This window comes from Dicentrarchus labrax, unplaced genomic scaffold, assembly GCF_905237075.1.
Source record: "Dicentrarchus labrax unplaced genomic scaffold, dlabrax2021, whole genome shotgun sequence".
Taxonomy (NCBI): Eukaryota; Metazoa; Chordata; class Actinopteri; family Moronidae; genus Dicentrarchus; species Dicentrarchus labrax.
In genome coordinates this window covers 15,729,382-15,741,653 of record NW_026136706.1, presented here as the reverse complement: position 1 = coordinate 15,741,653, position 12,272 = coordinate 15,729,382, and the positions used below count along the sequence as shown (strand labels likewise).

The 12,272-nt window shown below is 41.5% G+C and overlaps 1 protein-coding gene across 5 annotated transcripts; it reads left to right on the top strand.

Moving 5' to 3' along the window:
- Positions 1 to 2,211: 2,211 nt before the first annotated feature.
- On the top strand, positions 2,212 to 10,843 carry sp3a (sp3a transcription factor). Of its 5 annotated transcripts, none has more exons than XM_051405010.1 (7): positions 2,212 to 2,384; positions 2,774 to 2,886; positions 3,246 to 3,332; positions 4,827 to 6,066; positions 6,868 to 7,054; positions 7,588 to 7,784; positions 8,876 to 10,843. In XM_051405010.1, exons 1-7 carry the CDS (start codon positions 2,378 to 2,380, stop codon positions 9,166 to 9,168), a joined length of 2,124 nt encoding a protein of 707 aa, XP_051260970.1. In that variant the 5' UTR covers positions 2,212 to 2,377; the 3' UTR covers positions 9,169 to 10,843. The 5 variants fall into 5 exon arrangements, with proteins under 5 accessions (XP_051260970.1, XP_051260972.1, XP_051260969.1 ...); XM_051405012.1 differs by having other exon boundaries at positions 3,237 to 3,332; positions 4,971 to 6,066; XM_051405009.1 differs by having other exon boundaries at positions 3,237 to 3,332.
- Positions 10,844 to 12,272: the final 1,429 nt, after the last annotated feature.

The window sequence follows — 12,272 nt, the reverse complement described above, 5'->3', positions numbered from 1 at the left end:
GACTGGCCTTTCATGAAAACAACTGTCAATATGTTAATATGAACACTCAGAGCCATTGTGGACTCACTCAGTTACTCCTCTTATCCTTCACAATTCTCTGCTGTGCCACAACAACAACGTCCACTCCCAGGAGATTTTGCAAGAAGATTTGTTAAAAGAAATAAATGTGATCTAATTTGTGTCATATTTCCCCACAATAATGCTAAAAGAAAGCTATAAGATCTGTGTGTAGCCTATATTTACAGTTATATATATATCACACTGAATCCTTATAGATGTGCTCAAACTCCCACTGGGTAATTGCTCCACAGACTTCACAGATTTCTCTCATGAGGTGAATACAAGGTCTGTCAATACAGTCTCATTTCCTTTGTTTGCAGCTCGAGCTGGAGACAAAGCTCACATGTCTGAAGACAGACACCATGGCAGTTATGTGTCTCATGTAGGCCACTGCGTCCACCAAGGTGTTGCATTTGTGCTGCTTTTGGGATATTTGACTTTTTCCTTTAACTTGGAGGTCTTTGTAGAAATTGTTGATACGTTTCCAAGGACTCCTGGAGTAAGACAGACATAGCTGCAAGGTTTTTCTAAAGCTGTTTCCATTGGCCTGTGTTTACCTGACACTTGGATTGACAGCAGAGTGATTGGAAATATCCACCATTCACTGCCGTGAGCTCCTGAGTGCACGGAAAGTGCTTTTGTAGTCTGGCTGTAATGGGCCAAGTTTGAATTGAAGGTTGAGAGAAATAGCCTCACTGCGGTCGCGCACTGTGAGGAACTGACACACCACAAATAATACTCAGAAGTGGGCTCCTGATAGCATCACAGGCACAGAGCAGGTACAATAGCATGCAGGCTCTCATTTCAATGCACTTTCACAATGTTGTACTGTGCACAATCAGATGGAGGGGAAGAAATGCAGTCAAATACAAACTCAGATTGTGTCTCGATTGTGGTTTTTCTCTCTCTCTCTCTCTCTCTCTCTCTCTCTCTCTCTCTCTCTCTCTCTCTGAGTAATCAACACAAAAAAAACACATGAGAGCAAACCCATTATGATAAACTGAATCATGGCAGAATTCAGATTCTTCATAGAGTCATAATTTCATGTGTCAGTGTCATAAATAGAGTAAATCTGTTCTATAAACTTAAAAATAGGGATTCACTGACCTAATCTGATCTGCCATGACTTAATCAAGTTTCATTATAAAATGTAGTGTTTCCTCTGCTAGCTACATTAATGTAGTCACAGCTTGCCATCAACTCAGTTTCTACAGCCACAGCGATCCCATGCCCTCTGCTACCTAAATGTTTACAATGAGCACTACACAGTGAGGTGTAAACACGCCAAAAAGAGACCTCTGGTATTGAATCCCTGAGTATCGGAATCGCTACTCGGGGAGAAAAAGTTGGATTGGGGCATTAAATCTGAAATTGAATCTGCTCGGAATGTAGACTACCTGGTTTTGTGTTTTCACGCCCAATCACAACACTTGATACACACTTCTGCAAAAGGCTATGCTGAATACTACCATCATTAGTATTTAAGTAGTCCTTTAATCAATGATGATAGAAGGAAAGGTGGTGACACACAGCTTAAGGCTACAGGTCGGAGTTCAAAGCCAAGGACTCAGGATTGGTACAGGTGAGCTACCAGGACACACTGTCATCAGCATTTTGGTGCCGTTTGACACAGTGTGCAACATCTTATTGATCAATGTTGTATTTTAAAGACACATATAAGTTGCCACATGTTGTGTGAATACACCTTGTAACACAAACGAAGAAGAAAAGAGCTCGGGTTCGGGGTTTGCTTTGACCTGTGAAACTAACAGAGATGTATTTCCTGGAAAATGAAAATGCTCCTTTGTGTTTAGGATGAGTCAAAAGCATAAGATGAATTTCATGTAATTGTCAGATAATGTGTCTGGGTATATATCAATATGGCCTCTACTTGGTATTTTACACAATGCAACAAGCTGCCTGGTAACAACAACGTAACTGAGAGTAAACAATGCAACTACAATCCTCACTACACTACTATCAACACCAATACTGTAAAACTCAAAATGCATAATAAACAGGAAAAGAATCCAACAAAGGATGATTGACGTCCCGACCGACCAATCAGAACGCGGCGTGCAAAACGAACAACCAATCAGCTCCGCGAAGGACGGCGGGATTTCCTGTGTGTGACGCAAATACTCCCAGTCAACAGTGGAGGCCCCACCCTTTGTGTAACCTACCGCCCGTCAATCAAAATATAAAAACATTCTGACACTTATCATCTGTTTCTGCGCGCAAACAATCAACTCAATCAGCTGATCATGTCCGGTGGCTGCTGACCATCAGGACTCTTCGTGTCACGACGAGTCACGCAATGACCGGTATGTAACATCTGCCCCTGTTCACCACCGAGAGCTAACAGGCTAACAGGCTAACAGGCTAACAGGCTCAATTAGCGGGCTAGCAGGTTAGCAGGGATGCTAGTCGGCGATACTGCTAATCAGCGCAGGCTAAGCTAGCAGCGGCGGCTAACGCTGCTAGCTTAGCCTGCGTGGGACTCACTGCTCGTGTCTTTTAAACTAATTATAGCTACACCGCTGCTTCCGTAATGGAGGTCGGTGCCGTCGGTGGCGGCGGGGTTGTGAGTTTAATGTTCGCTAAAGCTACTGACGGTCCAGGTGTTAGCCCTCTGTGTAAGACTCTGGTTTGTTTAGCTAACGTTAGCTGCGGCTGTTCCCTGCTCTTAGCTATTCTGCTTTTTGCTACACAGCCCCAGAACAGCGGATGAAATCAGAGGATATGGCAGCCTTGGACGTGGACAGCAGTCAAAGCGACTTCCTGCAGCAGCAGCAGGAGGTGGAGGGGGGGGGCAGGGGCAATCAGGTAAGAGTTCCCCCTCGGGATTATGACTCTCATTATACATCGTTGCTGCGTTTCCAGTACCTGAGTGGTGCTTACTGAAGTTCACAGTGTTTCAAACTTGAAGCGGGGGGATTGTGCCCTGATTTGAACCTCTCAGGCTGCTCACGAATCCCGCCTCCTTAACTGTGGTTGTGGATCAAACGTAAACATCACCTGGGTGTTATCCTTGGTGCTGCCTGGGGGGCTCAACACAGGACAAGAAAGACCTCCAAACTTCTGACTTTGCTCTTTGGCAATGAGTCACACTTTCTCTGTGGCCCAGACTAATGGCCACCCACTTTCTTCCTTTTAAACTCGCCCGTTGTGGGTAGGACACTCAGCCATCACCCCTCGACCTGCTCGCAACCACCTGCACTAAGGTTGGCTCACCGGCGTCAGAGGTGGACAGAGGTGCTGCCGCTGATGTGGTAAGTCGGCACCTCTGTTAGATCCGACACAGCTACAGCAGAAGTGAAGCCTTCAGTCACAGCTGAGCAGCAGTGGTGGTGGTGGTGGGAGTGAAGCTAAGGTTGCACTTGCTTTCATGGAGTTATAACCTGTGCATTTTTGGCATCCAAACAGGAGGATCTCTCTAATGGCAATGTTTATTTTGTTTTGTTTTTCCATCTAAAACTACATAAATAGACTCTGTAATGGCATCCATACCCTTCTAGTCATGTGTCAGGTCCTTAATAGACCACATTTACTGGTGCTAAACCCAGAGGCCTCTGGTTATTACATATTCAGTGCAAGTAGAGTTACTGCTGGAAGGACTGTGTAAAAAAGACCTTCCGTTTTTGATGTAGTTTACACAGCTGGCAACTCATTATAATGCTTCAAGCTTAATTTGGTATGCACTCTGATAAAACAGCAAACATAACCCATAAACCACAAGTACATCAGGGAAAATGAAGCTCTTTAACAACTCAAGATGAGTTAATGTAGGTCAAGATGTTTCTGTTGTTACACTTGGTTCTGAATTTGTCCTTACTGATGAGATTCTTCATTGGCAACCGTGTGGGTTTATGTTTTTGTTAACATAGAGTTAGCTGAATCAGGATTTTAAGATATTCTTCAGACCATTATTGGGGTGTAAATGTATTTATAAGTGTACTTTATGACACACATACATTTTGATAATAAAAATATAAAATAGGGCTTATTGTTTGTTTCTTTATTGTATTTTATTATGGAATAGTGAGATTGCATCCTGGGTGAGTTTAGTGCATATAATTACTAAATCTTTCTTTCCATCAAAATTAAATGGGACCAAAACACTGCTGAGAATCTACAGGTCCAATAAAAGTTTGTATTTACAGTAAATTAACACTTCATTACAGGCAAAGTAGAGAGAAGGAAACTGAAGTCTGTACACACAGCACCTGTTATATAACATTGTGTGTTGGCCCAGTGGCTCAGGCCCATTTTGTCTGAACAAATGCTGTCATTGAAAATCTGGTGTGGATCAAACAACTGCATCAAGAGCACCTGAAGATGTAGCACTGACCACCAGAGAAGATAAATAAAACCCTCGAGCACAGTAAGGTGTAGCAGGAGTTGCCGATGGCCGTTAAAGTTTCTTTTGTGAGTGTAGCACAGATGATCTGTGATGATGGTCTGATGTAAGAGTTACCTGTCAGACTTCAGTTCTGACTGCAGCGCTACAACTCTTGATTCGTCGTGATTTGGCCTATTTTGCTCTCCGCCTCTCCATGTTTCTGACACTGAATGTGTAAACTGCTAGCACCATTTCTTCCCTTCAAAATACTGAGCTATGTACAAACTCTAGAAAATCCTTTTCCTGTTAATTTTTTAAAAGCAGGTTTTAACCACTTCTGATTAAGTGCTTTGCATTGCTTAAGCTAATTAATTAACAACAGATGCCTAATCACTTATTTAATGTCAATCATTTCCTTCCTCAGACATCAGATCCATCTACGCAGCTTACTGGGACTGATAAATGGGAGGTTTTAACCCCCACATCAGCAAAGGATGAATGTGGAATGATACAGATCCAAAGTCAAGGAATATTAACTTCAAATGGACAGTATGTTCTTCCTCTCCAGAACTTACAGAGTCAGCCGATCTTTGTGACGTCGGGAACGGACGCCTCGTCTGCCAGTTCAGTGCCTAACATTCAGTACCAAGTAATTCCTCAGATTCAGACCGCAGATGGACATCTGAGCTTCTCCACTTCCGGCGTGGAGGGAGCGACTCTGACTCAGGATGCCACGGGGCAGATACAGATCTTGCCAGATGGTAGCCAGAGTCTCAGTGTGACGTCAGCTGCAAACATCCTTAATAACAACCAGAACCTCATATCACAGACTGGTAATGTCCAGCAGATCCAGGGGGTTTCTATTGGCAGCTCCACCTTCAACAACCAGGGTCAGGTTGTTACTAATGTGCCTGTGGGTTTGCCTGGGAACATTACCTTTGTTCCTATTAACAGTGTGGACTTGGACTCCCTTGGCCTGTCTGGTGCTCAGACCATAGCAACAGGGGTCACTGCTGATGGCCAGCTAATTATGGCGAGTCAGCCTGTGGATGGCTCTGAGAGTCTGGCGAAGACAGATAATCACCTCTCACAGACACTACAAGTAAATGACTCGAATGCAAATCCTGAGATATATGTGCCAACGTCTTCCTCTCAGCTACACATTCCAGCAAACGAATCAGGTCTGCTGACACAAGACACTTCATTGTCAACAGTAGCTACAGAGCAAGCCGACTCGAGTTCTGGGCTCCAGGAGGGCTTCATCCAACAGAATCAGGAGCAGAGCATCCAGGTGTCCTCAGCTCAGTCCATCATCCAGCTGCAGCAGGTGCCTATTCAGACCACCAACGGTCAGGTGGTCCAGTCAGGCGGGCAGGGCCTGCAAAACGTGCAGCTGATCAACCCGGGAACCTTCATCATCCAAGCCCAGACGGTGACGCCGTCGGGACAGATACAGTGGCAGACCTTTCAGGTGCAGGGGGTGCAGAACTTGCAGAACCTCCAGCTGCCCACAACACCACCCCAACAGATAACCCTGGCTCCAGTCCAGACCCTGTCGCTGGGTTCCAGTCCAGTCAGCATCAGCACGGGACAGATCCCCAACCTGCAAACAGTGACGGTCAACTCAGTGGCCCAACATGAAAGAGACGGAGACAACCCTGGAGGTACAGTTGCTCTTTTTATTATCAGAATACACGTAACCATGGTAAACCCACACAGGCCATTACACTTTGTTGCCCAATTAGACCTCTTCTCAGGTCTCTGTGGGCGTGATTGACATCTCCATGACTCTCCTGTTAGGTTGGTTGCATCTTTTAGGGTGGGAAAAAATTAGACCTGTAGTAGTATTATTATTATTATTATTATTATTAGTAGTAGTAGTAGTAGTCCTGAGCAGGCATGTCAACCAGAATAACTCACAACTCCTTTGAGGGTTCAGAGTTAAAATGATGTCCTCACTTTGTTTGATTATTTGATACGACAAATGTAACTAATTTTTCAATAAATCAGTCAATATGCCAAAAAAGTTTCTTAATTTACAATGATGTGAACTGGATATTTTAGAAACTATATGCAGCTAGTAGGTTGTTTACATTCAGCGTTTCAACAGAATATATTTTGTGTATCTTTAAAGCCACTTTGTGTTGAATTTTAATGTAATTATAGCTATCAAAACGTTGTGATGAAGTTTTTAATTGTAGCAAAGTCCTTCCATCCATTTTCTGCCACTCATGTGGGCGAAAAAGTCCACAGGGTACGTTTAATTAATTATCAAAATTGTATTTGATACATTCTCTGTCAATCAACTCATTATTTTATCACTGTGCTTAATATGGAGTTTTACTTGTAAAATGTGCTGCCATGCTGTCAGTCACACGCAATAATAAAGCAGCTCTCACTGTGCAGGCTTTTTTTGGGAAGTTTAGCAGAGCTTGTGCTGATGTCAACGTACACATTTATTCCAGACATTCAGATAAAAGAAGAGCCAGACTCTGGAGACTGGCAGCTGAGCACCGACTCCACCCTGAACACAAGCGATCTGTCTCACCTCCGCGTCCAGCTGGTGGATGAGGAGGATCAGTTGGGTCAGGAGGGCAAAAGGCTGCGCAGAGTGGCGTGTACTTGCCCCAACTGTAAAGAGTCAGGTGGGAGGTGAGTAAGCCTGACTGGTGCTTTACTCTCTGCAGGGATCGTACAGAGTCCTGAAAGTTTGGAAAGTGCTTAATTTTAACTGCTTTGTTTTCAAGGTTAGGGATATGCATGAATTTGAATGTAGCCCTTGAAGATTGCTCGATTTTCAACATAATCTGGTGTTTGATCTACACAAAAATGAAACACTGCCATCATCTTATTGTTTTGTTTGTTTTCCTTTGTTGAGCATTAAATAATAAATACAATCAACGTTACAATGAACAGCTGGTAACATTGACAGTGTGTGTTGACTGCCCTGTCTATTATGGAATACTGTAAAGTAATTTTTTTTTAATACTAACAGTTTAAATGTGATGATAGATCCTTTGAGAGCCTGGCAATTTTTGGTTTAGGTACCTTAAAAGTGCTTGAAAAGTGTTTGAATTTTACTGTTAGACCGTCTCTGACTTTTCACATTCTGTACAGCTCTGCATAGGTAAAAAAAAAAAAAACAACGTATCAGGGCCTTAACTCTCCATACCTGTGTTTCTCAGAGGATCCGGCACGGGGAAGAAGAAGCAGCACATCTGCCACATTGCAGGCTGCGGGAAAGTATATGGAAAGACATCGCACCTGCGAGCACACCTGCGCTGGCATTCAGGGGAGCGACCTTTTGTTTGCAGCTGGATGTTCTGTGGGAAGAGGTTCACACGCAGCGACGAGCTGCAGAGACACAGGAGAACACACACAGGTGCCCTTTTTTTGCTCCCTCAGTGTTTGCACATCAGGAAAACATCAGTAAAATCAGTAAAATGTGCTAATTTGTGCCCTGCAAAGCGTGAGTCACATAAGAAATGACAGCGTTTGCACTTCTCTGGATTCACATGTAAAATGTCAGGTTAGGAATTGAGGACCAGTGTGATAAACACATCCAGATTCCACCAACTTGGTGGTAATTTTCCAGTTCAGAATGGAGTTTAAACAGTTTGCCCTGTAGTCTAATTTGCAGGATCTGTTAACATCAGATTATATAACAAAAACTGTGCAAATGCCAGCATCTCTTGTGAGCTACATTATTTGTATCCCATGATTCTCCTTTGAATCTGAACTCCCTTGTATCAGCTCACCTAATCTGTTTTTAATTTTATAGAAGATTTAAATGCAGTTGTCATCATGAAGTACAGAAGAATGCATGAAGTAGTCCTCTGCGAGAAATCCAGTCAAATATGCCAGCACAACATAATGATATACAGTATCTGATGACATTTACTGTCACGATAGACCTTTTGAAAGAGATATGACCACTTGTCGTACTCTTGTTGAATTTATAAACCCTGGCTGTATCATGGGCTGAGTGAGGCCTCTGACAGTGTGGGCTAAAGTAGCATTTCATTACGCTGTCAGCTTCGAGCTCAGACATTAACGGTTAGCGTTCACACTGAACTTTGCAAGTGGATATTCAATAATTTGATGTTTCTAATTGGAGAGAATTGTAAAGTATCTATTTGTCGTTTTTTGTCAGTGACAGGTTGGCATTATTAATTGAGTGATTAAAGTTGGCCCTGTGTCATTCAGCATTCAGCAGCACACAATAAAAATATATCTAATAAGAATTTTGATTTCAATTTAGACTAAGGTGTCAGTCCTGCAGGTTTTTATTTTATGGTGCAGCTTACATTTTCTTCAACTTTATTCATCAAACAAGTCAATTGAGCTTACGTGCCACTCCCTTAAACTCATCTCCTCGCCCATGAAACTATACCCCGCAGGTAGAGGGCATGCTCTCCAAATGTATTCAGCATCAAACTCTTTATCTATCAAACTATATTTTCTCTCTGGCAGGAGAGAAGAAGTTTGTCTGCCCAGAATGTTCCAAGCGCTTCATGCGGAGCGACCACCTGGCAAAGCACATTAAAACTCATCAGAACAAAAAAGGCGTGAACTCTGGCGGCGCTGTGGTGGCCTCGATGGAATCCGCGGGGTCCTCAGACAGTATCATCACCACGGCAGGCGGGACCACCCTCATCCTCACCAACATCCAGCAGGGTTCCAGCAACGCCCAGGACATCCTGGCCAACGCAGAGATCCCTCTCCAGCTTGTCACCACGGTAGCGGCCAGCGAAGTCATGGAGTGATTTACACTCCGCTTATGAACTTCTACAACCTCTTTCATACTGTATACTCCTACCTGCATTTTTATTCAAGTTTTGAAGAAAGCTAAAATTATAAATATATATATATATATATTTTAACACGGAAATAGTCAATCCATGTGAGTACTCAGTTTTTACCGAGGAAAAACTAGTAGTGGAGACTAAAAGAAGATAATGGTGGAAAAAGACATTGCAGTAAACACACAAGGAAATGCCTTATTTTGTACAATATTATGTCGGAAAGGTAGGATGCCATTTTGCTTTGAATCTACTTATTTTTTGTTATGTTGTGTTTTTCACAAAAAATGATTGGTAAGTTGAGCAATTTTCTCCTCGCCTTTTCTTTGATGGTATATTCTTATGATGTCTCTGGTAAGCAAGGTTTGTTCCGTATTCCTTTGAGCGAAAGACTAAATCTCACAACAGAGCTAATTTTATCCAGCTGAAGTAATGTTATTGCTTACGTCCATGCGAATTTACTCATTTTTTGTTTCTAAATATTATGCATCTTTTTTCTCTCTGTTGCAGTCGGTCTGCTTGCAACTTAGGAAGCCCTCCTTCTTCCTTTTTTTTTTTTTTTAAACTTTGCTCACACCTACTACATTTTGCAGGTGAAAAATCAAAACAATCAAAATTTTGTATTGTAAATCCTCTTTAACATATACTGTTGATATGATACACATTATTTGCTTATTAAATATTTTGACTGAACAGCTATTTATATTGGGCTTTACATAGGAAAAGCATTTGTGATATTAGAAGTCCCAAATATTTCAAATGGCTTCATTATATGTAATTCAGATGTGTTTTTGTAAAACCTTTTTCGGAGGACTTCAAAACAAAAAACATGCATTGTGATATGAAGAAGAAAAAAGCCATTTTTTGGAGGTAATTGCCAAATTTGACTACAAACTCAGGGTGACTTGTGACTGTGTGATATAAGTAGAGTAAATCACCCCTGTAGCTTCTCGGGCCATGGTGGGGTGTTGTGAAGAAATGTTATTTGATGGACCAAAAGCTGAGGTGAATTAAGCTGTCACCATGTTACCTATGCTGGTTGAATCCTACCATTTCTTTTTTTGTTTTGTTTTGTTTTTTTACAATAAGGACGACCCCTGTTCATGTTATAGAAAACAGCTTTGCAGAATTGTTGACCTCCATCAGTCCTATCACGCAGTTGGAAAAAAAAATCAGTGTATTACTGAAAGCGGTACTCTTTTTAACAGCACTGTTCTCATCACTTTCATCTTGTTGTTAATCCTTTTGTATGAAAAAAATGTTTTGTATACTTCCCAAGAAACTGTCCTTTATATTCATTGTCAGTAAATGTACAATGTTTCTGTCTTTGTGTTGACACGTTTTCTTTCACTGTATGTTGCATTTCCCTGTTCCATGTTATTATGTGTTTTTATTTTATCTCTGAACTCCAAATGTTGAATTGTTAAATTGAATACACATACGCACTGAACAGTGAATTATGGTGGCATATTTGATTTGGTTATACTTACCCTCTGAGTCAGATAGCAAGGTGCTACTGAAACATTCGAAGAGCATCTTTATATTGTGTACTAAACACTGAAGGTTTATTCTCACTTCAAAATCTTCTGTATAAATATGTCAATATAACATCAATATAAACCTTTCTGTTACACATGAATTTCCTTTCCTTTTTGCTTTATTTTATTTTATTTTGTTGCGTTAATGTATCAATATTGTACAATGTCTGCTTTCTGAGGGCAGCGTGATATTTGATACTTAAATGACACAAGTTAGAATTTTTCCTTTCACATGAAACCTTTTGTTTTGTGTCTTTTCAAAGACTTGACATCCAGCCAGGAGGTTCATTCTCCCCCTTCGGCTTACACTCTGGGTTACTAGTCCAGTAGATGTCACTACAGCCAAGGGAGCAGGACAAGAGGTATGTTTGACCCCTTGACCTTCCCCATGTAGCGCTGCTAAGATGAAGGCACAAGTCACTGAGGCCAACAGGAGGTGTGGACCTTCAATTAACCACAAGTTAATGTCACAGAAATGTCAGGAACATATTCTTCCGCTGGAGAACAAACTATTGTCTCATGACTTTGATCAGACCCTACAGAGACACGAGTGGTAACAGCTTCTATTTCTATGACCTGGAATCAGCTTTATTAGAGTGAATTATCAGGAAAACATTTTAAATCTGTCTTGGTTCTAGCTGTAAAGTGTGCACACAGTTTTTTGTCTCCACCGCTTTTGCCAGAATTAATGATAATTTCTTAATATTTTGACACATTAACCTGATATTAACAGCCCACACACGCTGCATCACTCGGTATCTCTTACACTAAATGGGACATTTTACTAATTAGGTACTGTTGCTATTTTTTCTTACATATTAGGCTCAGGACAACGGCATAAGGGAGTTAAAAATGTATTATGGCCTACCTGGTTTTAGTGCCTGTGAACATAATTAAAACGGTAGTCTATGAAAAGCTTTATCTGGTAAATCAGAGTGAAAAGCACATGCTTTTTGAATCTTAGTCAATTTGCTGAAAATGACTCAGAGAATGTGGCCTATAACGTTAAAAAGGACTCGTCCTTTTTGTCGTTCCTTTCATTTGCATAATTTAATGAATCCAATTCATTGTAATGCAATACCAAGTGCACCAGGAACATAGAATGACAGTTTGAGTTAATGAAATGTGTTAACGGTATCATCATTTACTTGTATGTTAATTAGTCCAATTAATTTCCCCTGCTCGGTAATCTGAATATTGTAATAATCTTTGCTCCCCTGCAGGAATGAAATCTATGATACACAGACCTCTGGGACAAGCTGAGTAGAGATTCATGGTTTTTCCTGTTGAAACGTTTGGCAGATCTGAAATATATTTTATAGGTCTGAGATTCAGGAATGTGTCTGTAATTTTTAGGGGGCGGGGGGGCATTTATACTTGGCTGTATATGGTCTGCATTCAGCTTTTAATGATGCAAAACACACCCACAGTGGGAAATGTATTGAGAAACGAAGGGCGATTGTCCGGTGCCAGAGCCGGGATAACTTTGTCTTGCTTGACAAAGTGCCATTGCCTCGTAACAGGAAGAAG

Excerpts from the sequence above, each read along its gene's own strand:
- sp3a (XM_051405009.1), top strand. Across the intron at positions 6,067-6,867 it reads AGACGGAGACAACCCTGGAG|ACATTCAGATAAAAGAAGAG; the intron begins GTACAGTTGCTC and ends CATTTATTCCAG. Across the intron at positions 7,785-8,875 it reads ACACAGGAGAACACACACAG|GAGAGAAGAAGTTTGTCTGC; the intron begins GTGCCCTTTTTT and ends TCTCTCTGGCAG.